General features: G+C 40.3%; 1 protein-coding gene across 7 annotated transcripts in view; it reads right to left on the bottom strand.

Annotated features, from left to right (window-relative positions):
• Positions 1 to 3,385: 3,385 nt before the first annotated feature.
• The window catches only part of DOCK4 (dedicator of cytokinesis 4), a 260,824-nt gene continuing 237,451 nt past the window's right edge, over positions 3,386 to 26,758 (bottom strand). For 2 of the 7 annotated variants that reach the window (XM_054817043.1, XM_054817054.1), the window contains 12 exons: positions 25,740 to 25,916; positions 21,531 to 21,614; positions 19,337 to 19,456; positions 18,854 to 18,975; positions 18,480 to 18,600; positions 17,910 to 17,991; positions 17,583 to 17,692; positions 16,283 to 16,450; positions 14,053 to 14,125; positions 11,503 to 11,616; positions 10,489 to 10,550; positions 3,386 to 7,248 (listed from right to left, as the gene is read on the bottom strand). In XM_054817043.1, the coding sequence (XP_054673018.1) occupies positions 6,790 to 7,248; positions 10,489 to 10,550; positions 11,503 to 11,616; positions 14,053 to 14,125; positions 16,283 to 16,450; positions 17,583 to 17,692; positions 17,910 to 17,991; positions 18,480 to 18,600; positions 18,854 to 18,975; positions 19,337 to 19,456; positions 21,531 to 21,614; positions 25,740 to 25,916 (1,692 nt within the window). In that variant the 3' untranslated portion in view covers positions 3,386 to 6,789. The remainder of the gene's footprint in view (positions 7,249 to 10,488; positions 10,551 to 11,502; positions 11,617 to 14,052; positions 14,126 to 16,282; positions 16,451 to 17,582; positions 17,693 to 17,909; positions 17,992 to 18,479; positions 18,601 to 18,853; positions 18,976 to 19,336; positions 19,457 to 21,530; positions 21,615 to 25,739; positions 25,917 to 26,758) is intronic. The other 5 variants (XM_054817062.1, XM_054817098.1, XM_054817070.1 and 2 more) reach the window with 5 other exon arrangements.

Below are 26,758 nucleotides of genomic sequence, written 5' to 3'. Positions count from 1 at the left end.
GTGGAGTCTCCGTCCTTGGAGATATTCAAAAGCCATCTGGACATGACCCTGGGCAAATGGCTCTAGGTGGCCCTGCCTGAGCAGGGCATTGGAGCAGATGACGTCCAGAGGTTCCTGCCAGCCTCACCTATTGTGTGATTCTGTGAAATGATTCTTTGTGCCTTCAGCCAGGCAGATTTGGGCATGGGGGGAAGAGAGGCAGGAAGCAAATGCGTCTCTTAAAGACCAATGCGTGAACCTCTCAGTGGCTATCAGTTCCCATACAGATATTTTTGGGGTGTTACAGCAAACATTAGAGGTGCTTGCGGGCTTGGCTTCATTCATAAAAACAATCTGCTCCCTGGAGCACTGTTGGGTCTTTTCTAGGATTAGGAAGCTATTTTTAATCTGCATTCAAACAAGCAGTAAATACACAGTTTAGAACTGATCTTTACCCTAGAGAACTTCTCTGAACATGACAGCTTCTGAGCCAAGAGATCATGTAGCACTGACCACAATCTTCTCTGTCTTCTTCATTCTTCTGTCCTACCTTTTCTCTGCACAGGACTGAGAAAAAAAACCCCAAAACCAAAACACCACCATCTTCTCTAAGTACAAGAAGAATAACATCATTCAAATCTACATGGACACCAGAGAAAGCCACTGCCGAGTATTATCTAACACTGAGGGGAAAAACCCAGTAAGTATGTGGTAAAAATCCAGCACTTCTCAAAAAGTAGCAAATATTCCAGTCAAAATAGTTCTTTATGTCCTGAAAAAGAAATTTCTCTCTTTTTCTCCCTGCTTGCTCCCCTATAGACACTGTCTGCACGTTCAAAGTAGCAGGTTACGACTTGCTTTGATTTTGCTTGCTTATCATCATGCAGCTCAGGTTTTACAGCTATAAAAACTCCACTGAATTATAGCTTTAGGGGTATTGACAGGATGTGCTTTAGTTCTGAGACAGTACTTGGAGGGGGGACTGCAGATGCAGGAAAACTCTCCTCGGCAACATAAAAAGCCTCTGTCCAGTGTGCACAATCTTCCTTTGCTGCACCTCATGGCCTGAGAAGAGCGCAGCACAGTGATATTTGTTGCTTCATCTCCTAATGCACTAGCCAAAAAAAAAAAAAAGCTGAGTTTATTGATGTGCTTTGCTCATTGTAAAGTCTATTGTGGTCAGTGTTAAGACTGTTTTGTTTTCTTCAGGTGGGACTAAATTCATTAGGTACCAGCTGCTTCACCCAACTCCTGTTGGACACATGCCAGTTTCTAAAAACATTGATATGATCCTTTGCATTCATTTTCCTGGGTGTTGTATCACATCCTTGGATTTACCGCAGCACCGTATTTACAAGGGTCAACTGAACGTCTCAAAACCAAGCACGGTGGTTAGGCTGCGGCAGACTCTGCTCCAGACAGCGCACCTGCAGCAAGCCCTCCTCTTGCAACAGATGGCAAAAATGAGACTGGCATGGGAGCTCAAAGAGTGCGGGCAGCTGGCTCTACAGAGCTCTTTGCTTTGGCTCTACCAGAGCCTATTCGGAGTATAAGGACAAATCATTGTACAAGACACATGTCTTGAATAGCAGGCGGCCCAAAGACCCAGAGCAATTATCTCTCAAGTCATCCTTGGCTTAAAGTGTAGATTCAGCATTTCTTTGGTGCCTGTACAGGAGTAGTTTGTCTCCCCTTATCCCACGCTCAGCAACCCTCTTAAAGAAGTGTATCTACCTGGCATTATTTTTTCTGTGAAAAGATCAAGAAACAAGGCACAGGATTTCCACTTACAGGGTGTGCTGGGACTGAGTTTCACCCTTTAGCAAAGCTTAGTCCCTGCAGGACATTACCTACACCCCACCTCCTGGTTTTAGTAAATTAATTTAGTCCCTGTCCTTGAGCTAGCTCTATGTCTGTGAACACAAACTCCTCCAGGTAAACTCCCCTCCCCCCCCAGCTTTTGTTCCCAAGGCCCTTGTGATCCTCCCCCCGGGAGCGGATGCGTGTCTGTGCTGCACTTCTGAAATATTCCCCACGGGAAAGGTCAAAGCAGCTCCTCGCTGACGGCCTTTCTTTTGAAAAGCAAGAGGAAGCACTTCAAGGGAAGTCAGTGAGGTCAAGGAAAAACAGCAGCGATAGCAGTCTGTCACAAATAAGCAAGAATGTAACGCAGAGAATTCCTCTGCAAAATAATTTCTGAGGAAACGGAACAAATTGAAATACACTAGTGGATCTAGTACCAATAGCAAATCAATGATGTAAAACATTTAAATATATACAGCAGCTTAAGAGCTATCAGAGCAGCTATTTCCTATCAAATTTGGATGTGGATTTGCTCCCTAAAATACTGAAATGTTCATTGCAAAATACACTATCAATTATGCACCATGGGGTAAGAAAAAAACTGTTTAGCAAAACCAGGGAAATAGTTTAGTACTTTGCAGGGATTTAGGATCTCTTTGCCCTTGCAACTCATGGCAGTCCGTCTTCTCTGTTCTCTGGCATCTTTCCTCTGGTAAGCCATAGCAAAAGAGGAAAAAGCCAACCTTTTGCAAGCCTTTGTAAAGTTAAGAAAACCCTGTATTTTGTCAGGGCTTCCAGCTTCCCTTCTGCCTCCTTCAGCTCAAACAGCAGTTAAGCTGGTGTAAAATCACGCTACAATAGATCAAAGAAATATATTTGATGCTTCAATTTTTGCTACTATTTCAGTTTCTCCCACTATTATTTTTCCTGTCTGGGCAAAAAGATACTTGAATTATCTAGCCATCAAGGGTTTTGCCTAAGTTTTATTTGCCCTTTTCTTTTTTTCAACTGTTCACCTTCATTTCCCTTCTAACACAGTCCTCCTGAAATAAACCCAAACCCAGCATCAGTCAGTCAGAGAGGGGCTATGAACTGCATCCTTAACACGAGTTCTAAGCCAGGTGAGTTTGCCCAGGCTCGTGTCACAGGCTCTGTCCCCGCTCAAGTCTGCAAAGCCATCAGCCTGGCATTACAACCACACCGAGTTCCTTACTGAGCAATCCATTTCTTTAAAATATTTAATGTTCTTTCTTCAGCAGCCTTATTATACAACCAGAAAGAGCCACTCCATCCTGATGCGTAGGGCACACGTGGGGTATGCAGCTCCCAAACCTTTCATATTCCTAAGGCTTGCATATTTTAGCCATTTAATCATAAGATTTTTTTGTTAATGTTATCCAAACTAACTAATCATCCTAGTTTCTTATATGAACTATATGTCAAAAGCTGAATTAAAATGACAAGGAGAAGATAAAGACAAATTAAATTAATATGGAAAAGGTTTTCTCCTACAGAATCTGGTTCAAGGTCAGAATCTCGAGGGCTCCAGTGGTGAACATCCTTTCACACTGTCCCAGCAGATAGGGCTTTGCCCTTCAGCAAGCTTATGTCAAGGCTCTACCTGGATCATCAGTGTTGTGGGAAAACCTGGCTACCAACAGAGCTCTGGAGCAAAGAGCCATGTCTGTCAGCACCTGGGGTTACTGATAAAATGCTGCTACATGCCTCACTGACCACAGCTACACTCAAACCAAGATGCTTTTCATCATTTATACCTCAGGCATTGAACTCCTGCCTACTAGTATCTTTTTGCTCAGTCACTGGGCTTTTTGCAGGCGCTGTTGGACAATCTGTGACCAAGAACAGTCAGGCAGAAGGGCAAGATGCCACTTTCATAGAGAAGATTTACACATATCTGCACTACCCTGAAACTTTTACTATCAAGGGGTACCTTCAGCTTTATGCTTCTTCCAGGACGCAGGCTATTGGCGATGATCTGACTTGAGACATCATAACAATTGAGTTGACTCGCACTACAGAGGCATTAGCCCATCACGAGAATTGGTCTGAATTGCATCATTTCAAAGCCAGCCAGCCAAGTTTGCGGTTGCTTCTGTGGCATCCCAGAGGTACCAGCATCTCAAATGCAGTACTTGAATACAGGATCATCCTACCCATTACGCATACGTTGGCTAACATTCAAGCTATTGAGTAGTAACAGCAACTTGTTCTCATAGGTCCTCTTATATGAGCTCCTGAATTACACACTGTCATCCAGAAAGTGATAAAACTACATTTATGAGTAATACATAAAATTCAGACGAGACCTTTATTTACATTAGGTTTTCAAGCGCTGGGTGTTGCAACATACATAACAAAATTTCATACTACATTTTTTTATAGGAAATCAGGTTGAAAAGCTGATCTACAGAATCAATTTGTCAAAACTGGCTAAGCAGAAAATGTGTCAGCTCAGTTTTAGAGTACTCTGTCAATTTTACACCGTCTGCTACCGTTCAGAGTATTCCTGATGTCACGGTTATAAAAACAGAGCGCTCATGCAGGTTAATTTACAGTGAACTCTCCTAGTAAATTTTACATTCTTCACTTGTGCAGAAGAGCAGGTCAATACTCTCCACATTGTCTCACAAAGCAATTATGGATCCAAATAGGGAGAAAACAAGATCCATCAGGAGATTTTTAACAGAAACAAAACTGGATTTAGCAAGACAAGGAGTCAGAACTTTAATACTGTGACAAACTGATTTATAATCTCTCATTCTGTAGAAAACAAGTTGTACTGTAAAGATTAATCAAGTAATTTTATTCCATATTAACATTATGCAGCAACCAATATGAGTGTCTAGGTAAACAGAAACTTTGTGAAATGTTTTGCTGCAAAGCTGACTTCAGTAATGCGCGGAAATGATAAAGTCATTAACTCTGCTCACTGCCGGAAATAAAAAAATGGCTTCAGGAGCAAATAACACTGATCCATACTGTGCTCAAGCACTAGTCAACAAAATCTATTAAACTACACAAGGGTGAAAAAAATATATAAAAAAAAATCAGAGCAGCTTTGTTATCTTACTTGTGACACCTTATTTAAATCTCAGGCATTACCTTTTTATATCAGCATAAATATGTAGCCTTCTACACCTTTTATGATGTGGTTACAGACACAAAAATGTTATAGTAGAAAGCAAGAGCTAGTTCAAGGAATTTCAGACTTTGAAATCAGCAAGATACAAAGCTAAAATTCATACGTTCCTTTTCAAGTTATGAATACTTTCACTAAAACATAAATATTTTAACATATATTAATTTTTTCTGACATTCAAAATTGTAAAGTCAATATGGCAGAATTATTGTTAAAAGCACATATTTACAAATATTCTTTTTCCCATACATAAAGTATTTGGCATAATTATAACAATCTTACTGCATACACAACTGTTTGCTTCTTTTTCACATAATGGTACACTCCTTATTAAAATTTACCAATTATGTACAAAAATACTTGAACATTTATTATAGAAAACCTCTATAACTACCATCAACAGCTTGTAACTGCTGAAGGTTTAATTGAGAGAATATAAAAAGTGGTCACTTTCTTCCAGTTAAACTATCAACAAATCAAACACAGCTAAAATCAACATAAGCTTCCCAACAAAAGAGGGAGAATATTTTTAAACAGCATGATTTAAAATGCAGTTCACACATCTGTTCCCAAGCACATGTTAAACAGTCAGTAAAAGAAAGAGGATACAAAAAATACATACAGAAGGTGCTTTTTTTTTTTTCCTTTTTTTTTTTTTTTCTCTCTTTCCCATCCACATTCCTACGGCTTGGCATTAGCTTTCCAGAGCTCTTCAGATGCCAGTCACTGAAATACAACCTAAGGCCAAACACCATTCTCCTTCAATAAAGATGATGGTGATGAACTCAAGCTAAAAACCAAATCCAAAACCTGTCTCCACTGGTACGTACACATCCGAAGAGCTATTCTGAATTTTTGCTAGGTTTCTACAGAATTATTTATGACCTTTGCAATTAGCATTTGAAATTTATTGTTCAATAACCAGTAATTTGTATTTTAAAAAATTTGTTCATTTAATGTATTGCCTTGGTACTAGTCAGTACTGATTCTTGTACACAAGTTAAATGAACAATTCATTTGTACCTATTTCATACACAGATTGTATTTTAGGGTGAACTTTCAAAAAACAGCAGAGAGCCTCTGCTAGCAAACTGCTAGCTTTTTAAAAAACAAAACCAAAACAACAAAAAACATTAACTGGAAGAATAAAAGTAAACTGCACCTCAAACAGAAAAGGATGTGTCAGGTACAGTAATACACTCATGGCACAAAACCTTATCAAGATTCACCAGAACTGTGCTGTATGCTTGAATGAAATGCAGGTATTTTCCACCTTAAAAATAACATAAAGTGTTTTTCAAAAATTCCAAACCACATCCTTACAACAGTTCTCTGCAGTATAACTTGCATTATACCTCCATTTTTCGACATTTGAAATGACTAACCTGTTCATCGGATAAGAGAAGCAACTTTCAGCCTACTTGCAGAAACATCCTAGTCTACAGACTACTTTGTTAGGAAGCGTGCATTTATCTCTAGTAGTAAAGATCCAGTCAGTATATTCTGCATTTTGCAAGAAGCATTCGGCTAACTCAGATGAGAGTTGTAGGGTTTTAGATTTAATTTTTGAAATAGAAATAAAGTACAAATAAAAGCATTTATCAGTATTCACCACCAGGACATTAAAAAAAATTTGTCTCATTCATGCTTCCTATAATATCTGGCAACCTAAATTAGTAATTTCATTTCAAATGTGCAACATAATATTAATAAGCATTTCAAAATTACTCAAAAGAAAAAGTGGGCAAAATATTAAAGTGCCTAACTAAACGCGTTTTACCATTTTTAAAAAATATTATTTCTGAAATGGTAAAGAACTGGTCGCAATTAAATATAAAAGTGGCTTCTCATAGCTGAGAGACTTTGCGGGGCAGAGGCCTGGGCCGGGGAACCTGCTCAGTCCTCCTGCTGCTGTTTTCCAGATTGTTTGGCCGGACCAGCTGTGGCTTGGGCGGCAGCGCCGGCGGGTCCGCGGCGGGCGGGATGGAGAGGCTGTGAGGTAGAGGAACGGGGCGTTTCAAAGTCCGCTCGTACACGCTGTAAGGCGGCGGGGTTTTACTTTCTTTTCTCACAGGCTCCTCAGAAACGCTGTAGCTTGGGACAGTCACTGTCGGTTCGCTGCCTTGGCTTTCAAAACCCGACGTCTCTGATGTGCTACATCGGCTGAGCGAAGAGATGCCGCTGCTGTAACTCCCCGACAGCACCGGGGAGTTGGATATGAGCCCCGAGGAATGATACTCCACTGGAGACGGTGTGAATGATTGCACAGACCCCTGCCCGAAAGAACGGGAGGAAGAAGAATTTACCTGGAGTAAACGAGGGAGAGCATTTCTGTGCTCAAACTGAAAACATAGAGATACAACACATAGATTCGGAGGCTGGATATACGTAAACGGTTGCGTCCCTGTTTAATTAAGATCCAGTAAGAAACCAATACAAAGCTCATTTCAAGGGTGCCTAGGTACACCTTAAACAGTGCTCATGCCCGTAATTCATGTAAGTGGAAGTAAAACTGTATTTAAATGTTACCTTACTATCATAATACCCTGGAAAAATCTGGAAACCTTTAAAATGAGTTTTCGCAGCCATAAGCGGATCGCCGCGCGCCGGGCAGGGCATACCTAGTGGTGTCCTGCCCCCTAATGCCGAAGCGCAGGGCATGCATCCCAGTCGCTGCTGCTACTTCAGTCTCTCACGTTCCACGTACATTTTCCAAAGCTTTTCCCTTTTAGTGCACTGCCATGCAATGAAAAGTGCATTTACATCGTGGCATCGTTTCCGAGTGCGTCACACCAACGTTGGAGGTGAGGCGCAGAGCAGATGCCAAGCTAAGAGCCGCTGCTGGGTGCCAGCCCCGGTCAGCCCGCAGCTCCCGTTGCTATCTGCTGCTGCCCCGGAAAGGCAGGAGGTGAGGCGTCGCTGCTGCAGATGGCATTTTGAATCGCAATTGCTCTACCCTTCCTCTCACCCATCTCTCAGGCATTCCTCAGACACACCGCGCAGCTTGCGCGAAACACAAAACACCACTGTGGGCCCCAGGGACAAGGGTCCAACAGAGGGCAAGGGTTGCAAACGGCTGCACCAGCAGCCTCACAGGTCTGTGCGGGAAGGTGAGGGACGGGGAGCTGAGAGCCAAAGCGGCAACAACAGTGCTGACAAGGAATATAAGACAGGGACAGTAAAGCCCTACTTATAAACATCGAGTCCTATTCTAGTGAAGCAACTTCAACTGAAAACTGTAAGAGGTTAAACCATGCTTCACAAGTTGAAAAGTTTTTGCAACATATCTAATTCTGACTGGAGCCATCTGAGACAATCTAGACTTAATGGCCTCAAGCACAGGCTAAAAAAAGGGATGGAGAAATCACATCAAAGACAAATTTCTCACCCCGATTCTTGTTAGACTGGTTGGCGCTCAGCTGCTCAGCTTGAGGTGAGAGTGTGAGCCATGCCACAAAGGATGGGGAGGGGAGGGAGAGGAGAGGGGCAGAGGTGTATAGAGCTAGCTGCACTGACTTTATGCTGTTGAGATAATTTTAGTTATCCATCTAGGACTGGATCCACAGTGCACTGAAAGCAACGGAAAAAATTTTCATTTACATCAGTGGGTTTTGTACTAAGATGGCCTTCTCTGGCAGCACATAACAGTTGGAACAAAGGCTAAAAATTGAGCAGCCCTGTATATGGTTAGGGAAAAGCAGAACAAGTTTTATTTAAAGCTCAATACACATTAAAGACATTTCAGACATTGCAAGGAGCCTGTTTAACTACTTGTTTCAGGTTCTTCCTGTGCACGTGAGAAGGCTGCAGCTGCACTCCTACCCCCACAAATGTCCAAGGTCAAGGTTCTCAAATAAATGATGTAATTGGTTCAAGTTCCAAGAATGCTTCACACTTGGACCATAGATAAGATTAGGACCTTTGCTTTTGTCATTCAGAACAAGAGCAAATATGCATAAACCCTGCCTGCTTCAGTTTAGGAGCTGAGCAGGGGTAAGCGCTTGGTTCCTGACAGCAGTGCAGACTGCTTGTACCAGTGGTGAGTAACAGTCAAGACACCAAAACAGCCTGGAAATTCATGGGTGCTCAAAGCGAGATCCAGCAACTCCCAGAAGTATTCTGGGCCAGCATTCCTCTCCCAAATGGCAATCCAAACTTTGGCTGTAAAATGCTTAAATTCTATTCAGGCCTTTAGAAGAAAATGTTAGGACAAGCTTCAAACATCCGTAAGAATCATCAGCACTGAGTCCATCCCGGAAGAAGGAAGAGTCGCTCACCTTTTGTACAAGGTCCTAATGCTTGGAGGAGCTTCCTAATACACAGTTAGTGTGAAACCTGGGATCGGTGCTCACTTCAGCAGGAGGTATGCTATGGTAAGAGGACTACGGGGCACTCTGGTGGCCAGCACAATTGCTCTGTGTTGAACCTGGACCACTGTGCAGCCCCAAGTGGAAATGTTACAGGCTCATGGGATGACAAACGGGAGAATAACTGTGGACTTGTGATTAGGGACCTCAAGGGAAAAGGAGATGTGTACCTCTGCAGCATTAGTTAGGCACTGGGTAGCTGAGGGACCACTTCGGCAGAGCTGCCTCCATCTGTCCTTGCACCCAAGTGCCTGAAGCACCAGTCATGCTCCTTTCTATTTGCTCTCCTTCCAGGTCGTTGACCCTCATATTTCTAACTGCACGATTATCTCTGCTTTAATGGGGTGGTAGAGGCTATCCCCAAGACTAACGTGGTGCAGTCAGTCAGGAGCGGGGTTTGTCTGGAATATGCTGGCTGTGTGTTCATGCCCTGCGGTGCTGTGGAAACATGGGTTTCCTGGTCAAGTTTTCCAATAAGCTTGTTGCACAACAGCAGGTGCCGATATATTCAAATATCTTGAAATAGAAATGAAACCTGCTCAGTTTAGCCTGGATCCTCAATTGCTATGGGCGTTTAACTGCCAGGGAAGAACCAATGCTTATTCACAGCCTATGCCTAATGCTTCCTGCTAGCAGACTTCAAACTACTTCCAGCTTCTTACACAACCTCCCTGGATCATTCTGCAGAGGAAACTGATATTAAAATGACTGAAGCAGGGAACACTCTCTGACATACCCTCTAATCCAACAGCTCTGGATGCTGGAGGAGTAAGAGGAATGGGTTGCACAACAGGTTCTCCTTAGCTGGCATCTCCCCTTTTGCCACTGTTGGAGACAGAATTCTGGACTAGGTGGACCATCAGGCACTGCTTCACTTCTTTCCTACACTCCCTTCTGTCCACTGACTCAGGTGAGCTTGATCATCCATGTAGGCGAGAAGCCTAACATTGAGAGGCTAAAGATTCTGAAGATTAGGTTTCTTGCCTGCAGTTTTGAAAATCTTCAGAACTGCTGTAATTGTTATGGCTACTTACTTTTGTGAATGGTTTTTGTATAGGCATATGATAATAAAAGGAAAACATAATATAATGCCAAATAAAGTATATTAAATATATACTATCTACCTCACAACACATACGACCTGTCCCACAAAGGCAATTCACTGCAGTAAGACAGTACCTTCATTGGTGATCTGCCAGCAGGAGACGGGGAAACGGAGGCTATGTGTCTTGCTGGTGATGCTGTAAAATCAGAAAGATTTCAGTGCACTCTTGGCATTACAATTTTCCCTAAGAAATCTTTTTAAGTGGATAAGAGATCATTCTATACACAAGCATTATCTCTGGTTCCCTCTAGGTACGTGCCCAATGGCTGCAAATAGTTTTAGAGATTTTGTTTATTTTACTTTGTTCTCAGGATTACCTTGCAGTACCAACAATGAAGTATAAGAAATTTCTGCATCCATCTTCTCTGACGAACTATATATCACTATATATCAAATTGGTTTATATCCCACCAAATGATAACAGGATCCAAAAAAAGTCAGTATAACAACTTTTCCCCTCTCTCTTCTTAAGAAATATATTATGTATTTGTATGTCAAATAAGAAAAAAAGACAACACATGATGTACTTATATCAAACATTTACCTGTGAATATACGGTAAACATGCCTGGACATACTTGGAGGCATGTCTAAAACACAAAAAGTGACTTCACTCCTTTGAGAACAATTATATTTATAGTGCCACTTAAGCAGCCTTTCCTTTAAATGGAAATTAATCTTTTGAAAGCAAATTGGTTATAGTAACAGAAACTCCTGTACTTCCATGATTACTGTGCATTTTCTGGCCAGTAAGATTCTTTGTGGTTAATGATCATTTCTGACTGCTAATCTCCAATTATCATAAGATCAAAAGATTAAATTTGATCATCCTCCCTGGTACCAGCATGAACTGTCTGAAACTACTTAACCATTAAGCGAAGGGGCAGAGTATTGGAAACAGAATGCTACAGAGAACATTAGCGAGATGAAAATACCTGTGGAGGCAGTTCTACAGCCTCCAATGAAAGTAATCAAATAATAAATTAACCTACCCAAGAAGTTGAAACATTAATCGGAGTGGAAGGAATCTAAGTCCTCAAGTAAATCACTTTTTTACTGGAGCTTAGCCTGAAATGTCCATTAACTCACCAGTCTGTGCAGGTCTTGGTGGTACAGGAGGAGACATAAGCTTTCCACTTTCTGATGTGTTTCTGGCTTCCTTCCCACTGTCCAGGCTCCAGCTGCTGGGGGTGGCGTTTACAGCTGGAAGGGAATAAAAAAGCTGGCATAAGCTCAACACTTCCAGCTCTCTGCTTGCCTTTATCCATGAGGGTAAAAATACACAGAGCGAAAACAAACAACTTAACGAGCATGCCTGAAAAGCTCTCATGATTACATCAGCATTTGAAAAGCTCTTAAATAATGGCTGTCGATCTTCTGGTTGCCTGATGTATGAGTCTGGCCCCGTCAGGTCAGTTTGCGATTGTATAGCAGTTGGGTCCATCAGCAGCAGCCAGCTGAGAGAGCGCTCTGGTGCACTGCACATCCAGCCACAAAGGGAGATAAGCTTGAAGCCCGTTAATATAATCAGTTTATCTTTGCGCCAGACTCCTATTTAGAGGTTTCTAGGCAGAGGGGAACAGACTATTCATAAACTGTCTCCATTAACTCATTTTATATACAGAAAGGACTAGAGAAAGGAAATCACCAAATTCCAATCAACCTCCCTCAGAAAGCTTTCCCTGCTCACAGTCTTTTGTTGCCTGCATAGACTACAAATTCAGAATTGAAAGAAGGTGGAAAGAAGGGCACAAAATGAAGGGAGAAAAATTGGAAGAAATGAAAGGGTCGGGGGAGGGGAAATCAAAAGAAAAAAATTATTGTGGACCCAGAAAATTTATATACACTGTTTGCATCCACGGTCAAGGATCATGTAAATTGACTATTACCTTGACATGCATAAAACTGGCTGTTCTGTTTGTCTGTGTTACCTTTACCAAATTCCATGACTTTAATTGAATAATCCCATAAGGCCTGGAACAACTTCTTTAATAGAGCTGAATTATCTCATGTTGTCAACGAGCCACCAGTATTGGAAAGAAGTCAGTTAGACAGAAAGACAGGGCATTTAACATGGACAGGACAAAAAGCTAACTTAAAACTCACAATTTTTCTTACCTGTCCTGTAAAAAAGTAGAAAAAAACCTGCTTCAAACCTCCCCCTTACCCCCCCAAAAAAACCCCCACCATCAACCCCCCCCCCCACCTTCAAAGCCTCAAACCTCTTGCCTTGCCATGACAGATTCCTTCTGACGTGCTTGTTTCACAGTTGTGAGTAGAGAACCACATGCAAGGATTCTGCGCTCATTTACAAAGATGAGGCGAAAAGCAAAGGATTGTTGCTGACTGATGGTATCAATTATTGCTATTCTAGCAACACCAAGGGCTCTCAGGACTGCAATCCCATTACACCAGTATATACCAGACTTAATACAAAAAGTACAGTACAAATAATATTTGTTTCATATCTGTAACAATATTGTGACAGTGTAAGGGCACATTAGCTGACCCTGAGAACAGTGCACATAATAATCTATTTTCTAGAGGATCATTTTGGGGTTTTTATTGCCAAAGTATGCAATACATTGTTTGCTTTTTATTGTAGGCTGTCACCTAGCAGTATGCTTTTGCCCTCATCCTAAAAATGACTTGGCACCAGACCTAGGTACTTCAAATGCCTGAAACTCTTGACAAGCCAATGTTTTCTTTTAGGTCATCCAAGCAGTCAGTTCTTTGGACTGCTAAAGTCTCCAGGAGAAAATATTTTATTTTAACAATTCTGTAATGTACTTGGCTCCATAGGCCAGTGGAAAAGTTTTGCCATTTCCATGTTAAATTATTTCATATGTTTTTCAGCCCCATGAAAAATTCCACGCTTGAGCTTTCATAAAAACTTGGACACAAAAATCCTTACAAAAATCCTCTCCTATTGATGAAAATCTGATCCCTGGTCAGTTCTTGTTACAGTATATTCTTAAAATATTTTTTTTTCCAATACACCTGTTTTACTGTATCCTTTATTCAGAGTACCACAAAGGGCAGCGCATAATGAAATGACGGAGCATATTATGGAAGTGGAGCACATAATGAAATTGTGGCACAATAACTGTGCCAATAATACTGAATTTCCCCACGTGCAAGATTACAAAAGGCAATATTTCGTCAGTGGAAATTCATAGGTTTCTCATTTACTCTAATTAAAACCAAACAAACCACAAATTGATCTTTTCCATCAAAATGTAACCAAAAGCACAGCGGCTTATATTTGGTGAAGAGGACTTGCAGGTACCAAACTTCAGGACTCTATCCATCTCTTTAGCTTCTCTCTGCCCCAGTCTCCAGTAGTTCATCACCCCACATGTCTCTCTGGAGGAGCAGAAAGGACAGCTCTCACTGGCAGCCTGCTGCAACCTGCTGCTCCACCACTCCTTCCTGCAAACTTCTGGGCCCTTCTGAGCACCACGCTCAGTTCAAACAAATACCATGTTCCCCCCTTTTTGGCAAAGCAGTTAGCTTGAATGTTTTGAAACTTGGAGGTGACAGTATGCGCTGAAAAGAATTAGCATTCTACAGGAATAAGACAGGTTGATTATATTTTTGTTGCTTCCAAGATTGGTATGGTGCAGCATTTCCACTCACCTTTGTCAGGGCCGGGCAGATTGGAATCACTTCGGGGCGAAGCACCGTCTCCAATATGATTAAACAGCATTCTCTGTAAATTGAGAACAACATGGTTTATGCATAGCTGCTGTTGTATTTCAGTGGCTTTTAAGAAAACAAATATCTTTTTGTTATTAACCCCACCACACGGGTCTACTTTGGAGGTAAAGTGATAAACATCACCTAAGAACATAAACAGTTTAATAAAAACAGGTGCATACAAATAGGGAGTAGACTAGTTTTCTGAAAACTGTCCACACCGGAATCAGAGGGAGGATTATTGTGTGCCAAGTTCTGACAGTTTCCAGCTCCCTGAAAACACAAAATAAGGCTCATTCCTCAAGTGGTATCTTGATAGACTACTAAACAAGTGCGGCAATAGATTTGCAATAATGTCGTTACAGAATCAGGATCTGAACAACATGTAATGTTTGGCAATATTCAAGTTATGGCTGCTATCTCACAAGAATATTGTGTATTATTTCCTACGCTGACTTTTTGGTAGTAGCGTTCTTCTCTTGTGGATAAGAGCTGACCCATAAGTGTGTTTATCTTTCCTTTTCTGAATGTTTAAAAAAAAAATCACAGAAAAAAGATTAAAATTCCACTAGTCATATCTTTTGGCAGCATTCAAATAATCTGTGGGTCACTAGTTTATCTTGATAGCAGATGTAAACAGCATGCAGTTAATCCTACAAGTAATTCAGATGTAGGAAGGAAATGAGAACAGATAAACTTAACTTGTTTTTCTTCCCCCCCTTTTTTTTTGCAAGCAAGATCAGACAAACAGTGAAATCCAAATCAAATCAAATCCTATTCTTGTATCTCATTCCAGTGTTCAGAGAGGACCATGCTGAGTCAGCGAGGCACTACACTGTGGTTCCACAAGATGGCAAACCCAGCTGCAAAGTAATCATCATTGATCTAACAGCTCTGTGTTACAAAGTGAGAAACAAATACTTGGCCAATTCAACTTGACTTAAAGCATCTCATAGAGAGTGCTTTGGTAGACTTTCAGCTATACTAGGTTTACCAATCTATGCTGTACTACAGTCATATTGGATCAGGTAATATCTGTTTTCCTTGGAGTTACCATTAAACTGAGGTGGTGTAACTACATGAGTACTCTAATGCAACAGCAAATGTGATCATATATGTTCCGGCCTGGACTGGATCGCCTGTTCACCGCCCTGTGAGTCTGCAGTGCACTAGGATCTGGTGGGCAAGTGTTGAAGTCTCTTTTCTGTTGTGAAGGTAAAGAGCAAAGGCTGAAAAAGCAACTGAAACTGGAGGAGATAAGGAGACAAAAGCTGAATGAAACACAGAGAAACGAGGACATATTAAATAATGAAATATAAAACTATATGGAAGAACAAGAGCAATCACAGGATGTTTAATGAGATGCAAAAAAAACCCCAAAATGCGAAACCCCAAAGCTCCATAAGGAAGAATAGTGAAAAAAACTAAAGAGGCTTGTTGACCAGTCAGTGGCAGCAGGCATTCCTCTTCAGAGTATAGGAAGAGCTGGACAGACACTGTACAATCGCGCAGCCAGAGATCAAAAAGCAAGCACAAATGGATGTTGACTAAAACCAGCGGTATACAGATAACCTTGAGCATCAATTTCAATGAGGGAAGTGGATGCAGTACTGCTGCGGTCTTGTTCTATGAAGTCCATCAAACTTCCTTAAGTGAGGTAGCTATTGCCTGAAAGGATTTGATTTGGACTTGAAATGCCGGAATTTGCCTCTGCATCTCATCTTTCCTAGTTGAAAAACTAAAGTGAAAATTGCATTCATTGAGCCGTTACAAAGACATTCATAAATGGGTGGCCTTTCCTCATTAACTTAGCGTGAAGCTCCAACCAAGACTGTTGAAGTTAACAGGTGTTAGAATAAAAATGGAAAGGACAAGGAACAGTTTGAGCATCTGAACTCTAATGAGAATTGCAGGTATTTCTAAGCTATCTCCTTACAATCGTCCTGAGGATTTATTTTCCCCTTCTTAATCAGAAGGCAGAGAATCAGCATTTTGTTTCGGATCACAGTCCATTTTTAATGCTTGGGGAATAGGGCACCAGAGAAAGAAATTGCATCTTTCCCCAGAAAGATATATCCTCATTTATGGTTATGAGGGCAGAAAGAAACCATCAGACCTTCTCACCTTTGAAACATACTTCACTGTACAAGCAGGTTAATTTTCTACTTACCCTCTCTTGGGACACTGAGGGTAGAGACAGGTTGGGAGATTTTCCTGCCAGGCGAGTCTCAGAGAGAGTGGGGACTGGGCCTACGAGCTCCTCAGCCTCCCTTATCGAATCTCGGGTGGAGTGGGGGATAGAAGTCGCGTTCCACTTGGCAAAGCAAGAGTTTGCAGTCTGGGAGCAAAAACGGGATAATTTTTTCTTTGCGGCAAACTGTAAAACCGCTTTATTTAAAGAATATCTCCTGGTCTTTCCTGCATGCTGGTTTGGCTCCATGACCACTGAGAAAGCGCCCAGTAGATATACCAGTAAGTAGCTTCCGAGAACTGCTCTAAGTCTGGCTAAGCTACAGTATTAGTTCTTAAGCCCTCAGGTAACGCTATGAGGACTTAAACAGAAGAGAGGAAAAAATTAAATCAAGAGCCAATTCGATAACTGAAGAAGCAAGGCATGAGAATACAAGTAACAAGAAACCAACAAATAATTTCTAAAGTAAAGGTTCCAGGACTACCAAGCTGTATTTTATCAGAGGTAAAATTTCTGGTGCAAATGAGTGTGTTGAAGAGACCCTTTCACACGGTACTTATGTTCCTGTCTGTCTCAGCTTCAGCAAGAGATGCAATGTGTGATGGCACGGATTAAAACAGCAACTGTGTTAAAGGAAAGCACTTTAGGAAAGTAAGTCAATTAAGAAGAAAAGATGAAATAAGGATTCAAAATTGGCCAGCTCACCAAGCTCATTTTGCATTTCAGATAACTCAAAAGATACAAATTTTATACAGACCTATGCAACAATTATTTTTAAGGTAAGAACTCAACTAATTCTTTTCTCCGGAGTAACAAAATGTCTATCTACCTTTTCTGAAATTACATTGAAAAATAGGAATTGCCACATGGGAGTGGGTTATTATCTCAACGGTGGCTAGGATTAGCTATTTCAGAAGAAATAAAAGGGAGGTCAACATGGACAACTGCTGCGATAACAGTTTTTTCTTCTTCCCCAGATTGAACAAATGCTGCTGTTTCAGACAAGCAGGCTGTTTCATCTAGTAAGTAAATAAGTGAGTAAATATCAAAACCAGATGTAAACCTAGACAAAACAAGCAGAAATGTGATCACGCACCATGTATTGTATTCACATCTCTTTCACATTAAATATTTTAGAGTATTTGCTTATAAAAACAAACAAAAAACCCCTTGAAAATTAACAGCAGTGAGTAGACACTGAATCTGCTTGAAGTTCAACAAGCACCTTCATCATCTTCTTAGCTACTTGTGTTCAGAGGCCTCCCACCAAGGTTCCTACCTGCGAGGTTTCCGAAGCAGTAGGGTAGATGGCACTGCAGGGCCTCTCTCGGGGGGACAGGCAAGAATTTTCTCGGGAATGCTTATGTTTGTCAGACAACAGAGGAGAGGCTAGAACATAAACGTGTCGAGTGATTAAATTCATGCAGTGAAACTCAGACATTTCAATTTTATGCTTATGACAAAGAAATCATCTGTCCTCAGTAATCCATGTACCTCAAACAGCTCACTAAATTTGATGTCTGACCAGTTATACCACGCAGAAATTCAGCTGTGTAATGTATCAAGAATCATTTAATTTGGTTTACCACAGGAAACAAGCACTGACCTCTGGCACTGGATGGAGCAGAACTGGTCACATTAGGTGAAGCAGAATGAGTAGAACTCAGGCTTGAGGTAGACGGACTAGGCTGCGTATAAAAGAGATTCTGTTGTTACCACATCACACCTACTGGTTTGGAAAACATACCTTTCACTAAAACAAAGAACTTGTAATTTGTTAGACTAGTTTTTCAAAGCAGCAAACCAGTATAAAGAGCATTAATGTAACTACACAACAATTTAGTAAAATATCAAATAAATAAATATAATTAACATAATTACATTACAACTGTGAAAACCAGAAAAGTTTCTGTAAGGTCAAATGACTTTGTATCACAGCACATTGCTTGTTAATACTTGTTGAAAATTCATGCTCTAAGTTTGGAAGAAACAGTTACATAAAAAAATCATTCTTTCTAAGTTAAGGAGGTAAACAGTCCACTTAAATATTTGGGTTTTTCAAAGAAGTATCAGCAGGAACTTTTAGATTTCTGAATGAAATAACAGAAGAAATAATTTAGTAAATAACCTTGTAAGAAAGATTCCATTTAGTTTGAAGAATGACAACAATTTGTACCTGCATGTTAAAAACTTCATCGGAGCTTTCTGATTGCCCAGTGATATTGCTGACTTCAGCAGACGCTTGGGATGACAGTGATGAGGATGAATACCGATTGACAGCTGGGTAACTCAAGGGACTATTATGAGAATAATGAAATACAAAATGGTTAACTTAGTTGCCAATCATAATTTTTCATGCGAAAATAGCATGTTTATTAATCTCCACAGTTGAATTTGGATTTATTAGTTCAGGCAGAGAGATTATATATCAGCTATTCATGCTTAAAGATACTTCATGTGGACCGTACGAGGAAGAATGCACACAGTAAAAGTAATCTATAGGACACCTTCTGTAACAAAAATCTATCAATTTCTAGTAAATTAACTTGCCTGCGTCGTGGTATTACCCTGGCACCATCAGGGCTCATGGAAACAGGTATGGAATTTCGGCATACACGAGGACTTCCATTTGGGAAATGAACAGGGCTAGCTTGTACGCAGGCAGAAAACTCCTGGGAAATTGTTAAAAGAAGATTAATTAAAATGGACATAATATCATTAAGCATTTTGTAAAATACAGACAGTCATTTGAATAATTGTATCTGCATTTTTGGATCAGCTTCACCATCAGTAAGAAAAATATTTTAACTTTTTGCTGATGATACTTTCCCTTTAGTAAAACATGACTATTTTTCTCTGCCCTGCACAGGAAGTTTAACAACTTTCCCTTCGCTTTGTGGTACTGTAAGAATGCTACAAGATGTAATGTGGACAAACAACCAAAAGATGTCACTGTTTGTTGCTTAGGAAAATTAAACTGCCCTTACTGCTGCTAAATGGTCTCCTGGTTTATCCATGCACCTGCTCATGTACCTGTATTCCCAAGCTTGACTTCATCACAAAGAACTGATCCACCAGCTTTTTGTGCAATGGCCTCATGTCCTGCGGCACCACCTTCTCATGCACCGCCAAGCCAAATTCTAGAATCTGGGCCTGCAGAAGAGAGAGGAGGGAGGAGGCCAATACGGGTTTGATCTGTTTTCTTTAAGCTTTCATCATCAATTATGATACTAATCAAAAAAATCCAACAAAAGGCATGTTATACTAAAATCATCTATGAAAATCCTGGACAGACCTGTAATCAAACAAAGCCTAAGACCAAAACCAGTAATACACAAGAGGATTTATGCCCCTTCCCATTTTATTATTCAGTGGTGAGGCACTGGAGTAGGTTGCCCAGAGAGGTTGTGGATGCCCCATCCCTGGAAGTGTTCAAGGCCAGGTTGGATGGGGCTTTGGGCAACGTGGTCTAGTGGAGGGTGTCCCTGCCCATGGCAGGGGGGTTGGAACTAGATGGTCTTTGAGGTCCCTTCCAACCCAAACCATCCTATGATTCTATGACTTTCCAAAAGATTTGACCTATGCAAATTCAACTCTAATATAAAACCCACTATGGATAATGTAGTGAAAAATCTGGCTAAATGGTAACTGTACAAAGGAGCAGCTCTAAATTCTTTAAAAAAAAAAAACCACAAACCCCCCCAAAAAACAGACAGACATTTTCTACAAGAACAGTTACCATAAAAAACCATGAAACCTAAGAGCAATGCTCATATCTACCAGAGACCCTGGAATATATTTTCAATGAAGTCCATGGTTCCCTATCCTATTCCAACTCCCCAGAGACCTCAGTAAAGTGGTGTCTTTATATATATTCTTCATATAATGTCTAGTAGGCTTCAGAGTAATGTTGCTAAAACTCTAATCTTGCTCAAATTTGGTCACAGACATTTAAAATACTGAATTGGTTACATGAGGAGTCAGACAAACTCAAATTTAAAAACAAAATAGCTACACTATGCTGTAATATCTTTGGATGAGAGCTACTCGCTGACGTTTTCAGGCAGCCTGCGAGTGGGCATACAGCTGCGCAGCATCACTGACCCGAGGTCAGGACTGCAGCACATCCATCCGCACACACGGGCCCTTCTGAACGCTCCACGGATTCTGTTAAATCATCTGCGGGTGCCAGACAGGGTTTAAAATGCTGTCGCTTGGAATTCACATTTTTGTCACAGGAAGTTTGAAATTGTAAGGGTTAGTGAGATTAACTATAGCTTCAAAAAGCTAAAATTGCAATGCAAATTCCTATACATTATCTAAAGGAAATTAAAGTGAGCTCAGTGAACCTATTCCGATTTGTACTGTCTGAGGATCTGTCCCTTCGGCCGATCTGACCAAAAGATACCGCGATGCTGACGAAAAATGGAATTTCCATCTTGCCAAATTCCAATACTCTGACCTCTTTATCCCAAGCTGGCAATAAAGTTTGAAATTTCAACACGCTGCACAGAAGATAGGTAAATGTCAGTTAAAAAAGCTGAAATACTTAGTAAGATCATTTGAGCAAAATAATTTCTTTCAGCATTTCCAAATGGAGACACTTCATATTTGAGGCTGGTAGGTTGTTGTCTTATAAATAAATGAAGAAATAATGATAATAATAATAAAAAAATAATATAATGCACAGAATACTCACCTGTTCAATTTAATCACTTGGGTGTTTATGTTACTGCCTACCTACTTTGGCTATTATTATTAGATGTCTTCCACTGTAATAAGTTTTTTTGGGGTTTTTTTGCTCTTGCATGCTAAATCTTGTAGTGAAAATGTTTTGTAGTAGTGGCAAAAACACATCATACAAATATTTGCTGAGGCCATCAAATGTTTCAATGAGACAATGTTTATTCTCTAGCAGCGGTAAAATATGTTGTGCAAATATTTGCCTATGATCGTCACAAGACAAGAACTTGCCTCTCATTCAACCTTTAATCTAAAATAGTTTGAAGTGATTAAGATGATGATGAAAAGGACTAAAGGGAAAAAAAAATGAACATGACCCACAAACCTGCTTGTATAGGAAGTTGCTGTCCACTTGGAATCTAATTCAGAAAATACTGAAGACCATTGGGCAATTATTAACCTCTGAAATTTTATATTTTATTTTGGGACACTTTCAGCTAGAACAGCGGAGCAGGCCACCTCGTCAGTCTTTTCCCCACTTTACCTGCTCGAGCATCAGCTCTCTCAAGCGTGTGATCTTCTCTCCATCCTCCGGATGGTTCAAGATGTATTCTTTGACAAAGAACGCCTAAGCAGAATAAAACCACAGAGTAAAATGAAGTGAATAAACTTTTTTTTTAAAAAAAGCCACAAGTTTCTAAATGATATTTTTGAAACAAAAGTACCTTTCTACTGCAACAGAGGATAATAAATGCTAATTAATTAATTATTCACATATACATTGGTGGAGACTATGGACAAATAAAATGTATGTTCAATATCCAGGACAAATTCGGAAACCTGCAAATCAGAGTTGAAACCAAACACAGGTCATCTGAACTAAACATCTCTTCCTCATTAACTGTGACATAGGAATTTCAAATAATCACAGAGAATTAGATTTTCCTGTATTTTTGTACTAGGAGCTTCGTTATACCTTAAAAATCAAGATATCTTAAGAACAGTGTGGAATTGTATGCTATTATATGTATTGGAGCCATGATGGTATCTTCTTATTCACTGATAATTTAAATAATGTTTTTAAAGAACTCACAGTGGCACTGATGTGAAAAGCCACACTTTTCACTTCAGGAGCATCTGACCAACATTCAGGTGTGTTCATGAGCTTACATGACTTTCCACCCCATCTCCAATGGTCAAACTGTACCAGCTATAATACCCTGAAGTCATCTTACCCAGCAGTGGCCTGACCACAGCACTCCCCTTTCTGTTCATGGTTGCATCTCTTAACATGGCACCTATTCTGCTGGTTTTGGCTGGGGTAGAGTTAATTTTCTTCACAGTAGCTGGTACGGGGCTGTGTTTGGGATTTGTGCTGAAAACAGTGCTGATAACACAGGGATGGTTTCGTTCCTGCTGAGCAGTGCTGACACAGAGCCAAGGCCTCTTCTGCTTCTCACCCCACCCCACCAGCGAGGAGGCTGGGGGTGCACAAGGAGTTGGGAGGGGACACAGCTGGGACAGCTGACCCCAACTGACCAAAGGGATATTCCATACCATATGACGCCATGCTCAGCATATAAGGGGCTGGGGGAAGAAGGAGGAAGGGAGGGATGTTCAGAGTGATAGCGTTTGTCTTCCCAAGTCACCGTTACACATGATGGAGCCCTGCTTTCCTGGAGATGGCTGAACACCTGCCTGCCCATGGGAAGTGGTGAATGAATTCCTTGTTTTGCTTTGCTGGCATGTGCAGCTTTTGCTTTACCTATTATCTCAATAGACAAGTTTTCTCCCTTTTACTCCCCTGATTCTCTCCCCCTCCTGCTGAGGGGGAAGCGAACAAGCAGCTGTGTCGTACCTAGTTGCCAGCTGAGGTTAAACCATGACACCTATCCTGCCTACAAGGGGACTATATTCAATTTACAACACTTGTTTAATTTATTCTGCAAAGAAAATTCCCAGCTGTTCAGCTGAGAGATTGCCAGACTTTCTCAGAAAGAAATAAATTTGTCATAAAAAGCGTCTGTACGCATACCTCTACGTACACATGGGTTTCTATCTATAGAGTGGAGAGGACAATAATGGCTGCTCTGTCCTGTGTCTTCCTTTTGCACCTGTCTTAGCATTTCCCTCATTTACTTCTTACAAGGCTCGCCATCCAACTGTAGCTGTTAAAATCTTTGCTATGCCGAATCATTTGTAAATATGGGGAGCAGTCAAGCTGGAGATAAATATACTCTTTCCTTAGATTCAGTTCCAAAATTTCATGCTGTGACAACCCATAACAAAGAAGTGCAGAGACCCGTCTAGAAAATGCTGATACTGTAATGAACATTTATTTCACATAGTCTATTCACTGCAGATAAGTTGAATTCTAAGAATTCATGTTTAAATTGTTAAAAGAAGCCCTCTGATACTTGCTAAAATCCCAAATTTCTGCCAGCTGATATTTTTTCCCCTGAGCTACAAGCTTAATGTTCTTTCAATATCAAGCAGGTGGTCTCCCAGTGGTTTTGGGCTGAGATTTATACAGATCTGTAATACCAGTTGGAGATGTAATAATCTAACTTCAAACAAAATCACCAGTACTTTAGGAAAAAAAAAAAAATATCAGAATTTGACTAAATCCAGTAACATTCTTAGAACCAGTGGTTTCCAATAATTAATCATGAAAGTGCCTCTACTCTTCTAGCACATGTAAAGGAGCTAAAAGAAATTAAGTTATAGTACAAATTGCAGTTTGAGAGATGTTAGTGACCACAAAACACACTCTTCATGCATTTCCAGCAGTGTTTAGGAAAATTTTAAGAATTCAGTGGTTCAACAGCCATTTTTCAGCACACATGAAGGTGCTGCATAATAATTATTACTTCTGTAGATTTTCCTGGAATTTGTTCCTGTATTGAAACCAATGAAAGCATAGCTTTAACACCTGCAATATCGGCCAGAGTGCTGAATAATTAGAGATAGCTGCTTTGTATCCCATCAGGAGAGGAGAAATGGGAAAAAAAGCAGGGGAAAGGAGAAAAGGGAAGGGAGGGAGAATGGGGAAAAAAAAGGGAGGACAGGGAAAAAGGGGAGCAGAGTCAAGAAGGCAGCAGCTGGCCAAAGGAAATTATTTGCTGGGTCTTAACACTTCTTAAAGCTTGGAAATTGGAAGGAAGATATCTGTAAAGACATGGTCATGCTTACCTCAAGACCTCATGCTCCAAGACTAAGTAAGTTTAGAGCTTTGTACAGGGCAGAAGGTAAAAGCAAGTGAAACAGGCAGAGAAAAGCATTTACAGAAGAGAGGAAAAGAAGGAAGGTAGAAGACAAGAAGTGGCGAAACAGCAGGAAGACACATAAAGACTGAAAAAGGGACATGCAAAGAGAATGAGGGTGAAAGAGAAAAAAAATCCCACAAATCTCACAACTAGTACTATCAGTTTTGGTGTTTACCACACAAATTGGTGAACAGTCCTATTACAGGTATATAACAAGAGACAGAGGTAGAGGATGGAAGGGAATCAGAACATGAAGACTGTCTAGGAGATCAAGAATTGCAGCTAAGAATAAGAAAGGAGCAAGCTAGAACCTTTAAGCTCATGAAAGCTATGCAGAGACACTGAGCTAGCTCTGACACTGCTAATTCAAACCAGACATAGCTCTGACATGACTGTATTTCTCAAGGGACTCCCTTCCTGGCGCTTTGCTATGCTAAACAGTTTTGTTGTTGTTGTTTAGAGGCAGCTGGGAAACATCAAACACGGTACTGCTCTGCTTTAGCCTCACAATTTCCATAGCGTTGCAGTTTTGATGACAGATTTAAACACTATAGTGGACTCAATTTCTTGTAGTTTAATTTAGATACAGTTTTATCAAATTTAACGCTGTTGAGCAAACACCGAATCTTGCAGCCTCTGAGGCAAGCGGATAGAATGTTATTCAACTTGACATTTTCAATGGAAAAGGATCAACCGGCAGATTCAAGTATTTCATAAGACTATTAGGAGAAAGAGGAAGATCAAGCTGGGCTGGAAAAAAAAAAAAATATAAAAACCTTCCTCTCTTTTTACTGTGGTTTCAAAATTCCAGAGAACTTTGTGGAAATACAGCATCCCAAACAATTAAGGTTCTCCTAAGGTGGTTCAGAGATGACAATAATGAGGGACAACTTTTAGGAACAAATCCAGCGTTAGACATTTCTTAATTATATGTATTATTTCTTACTAGATTTTTCCAGAATATAGCTTTCCTTAAAAAACTTGGAAAAGAGAAAGAAGGTTCTAGAAAAAATATGATTCTTCAAGATAATAAATTTCTTGTTAAGAATTTTTATTTTTTATATATCTCTCTATATATATCTTAAAATTAGAATGTCAGCATACAAAAGTAAATCTGCTGGTCAGCCAGAAATAGCTCCTGACCTAGAAGGGAAGGAGGGGTGGGACATATTAATAATAGTAATATAGTCACAATTAACTATTTCATTAAAAATCCCCAAACAAACCACTGAAGAATGTAAGGTAATTGTGAATTGACTCATCACTGGAGTAAGTTTATGGGACTATCTGCAGCAAAATGGTTATTTCAATAAAGCTATACATATTTAACATCTCCTCACCCAAAAGCGCAATATAAGTATAATTAAAACTATTATTGATATAGTACTTTCTGTCCTCAATGGATACAGAACATCTGTACAGGGAAAGAAATCAGTAAGAAACTGTCTTATGACATATTTTTAATAAACAAAAAATAAACTGCTTACCTCTTGGTATCTTGCAACTCCACCATTAACTGCTGCATCAATGACCCCGTTTAGACACATCGTGAGAGGGTTAATATTTTGCATCTGTCGAGTTTGACACTGACTAATCAGTGTTCTCAGCTGCTGGTTCTTATTTTCTAAGACTTCAATGGCGTTCTCAAGGGGACTCATTTCCACCTGAAAGAGGAGTGAGGAGCATTGCAAACATACTTAATTTTCAGTTGAAAGATAAAATATATTAAAGGTATTTTTTGATTCCTTAAAAGAAAACACTGTTCTAGAGTATTGGGACAGAAAAAATTCTTCTCACCTGGGCTACACTCTCTGAGTGTACACTCTGAGCAGAGAGTATTAATTCTATCACATAATCAAGGACCAAAATAAATAACTCTCCCTTTCTTGTAGATCCATCATCTGATCTTGAGAGATACTCGGCCCTTGCTGCAAAACACACGCTTCAGCCTTCCACTCTTGGAATTCAGGGCTAAACTGTCCTTGGTAACTTGACCTAAATTGGGCTTGAGGTCAAGGAGAGCTTCACTGTGCTTAAGGGCACAGAGCAGAGCTTAAGTATGGGCAAACGTGTTCCCCCACCCAAAATGAAGTCAACAACCAGACATTATGGAAGAAGAGTTTGAATGTAAGCTTTGAGCTAAGATGATAATAAAGTTATAGTCAAGGGCAGCCCTGGAGTGGAATGTGCCTGTCCTCTCTAGAGGGTGAAGAAGCTTTTCTCACAGGTAGCATGAACTGCAGGGAAAGCAAAAAGCTAAGCGATGGGAAGAGCACAGGCCTGCAGTTGCCATAGTTTACCAAAACTTACAAGCACAAATCTGAGTTATAATTTAGTCCATGCCTAAAAAAAAATATTACAGTTAACTTTTGGAAATGGTGACTATAATGGTAACACGATAGTAAACTGAGGATCTTCATATTAGGGCTCATATTAACCTGGTAAGGAGTCAACGAACAAAATTTCTCATCACACACAATTTTTTGATATTTACTAAATCCCATTT

This window comes from Grus americana, chromosome 1 (genome assembly GCF_028858705.1).
Source record: "Grus americana isolate bGruAme1 chromosome 1, bGruAme1.mat, whole genome shotgun sequence".
In the NCBI taxonomy this organism is placed as follows: domain Eukaryota; kingdom Metazoa; phylum Chordata; class Aves; order Gruiformes; family Gruidae; genus Grus; species Grus americana.
This window is presented reverse-complemented; position numbering and strand designations above follow the sequence as displayed.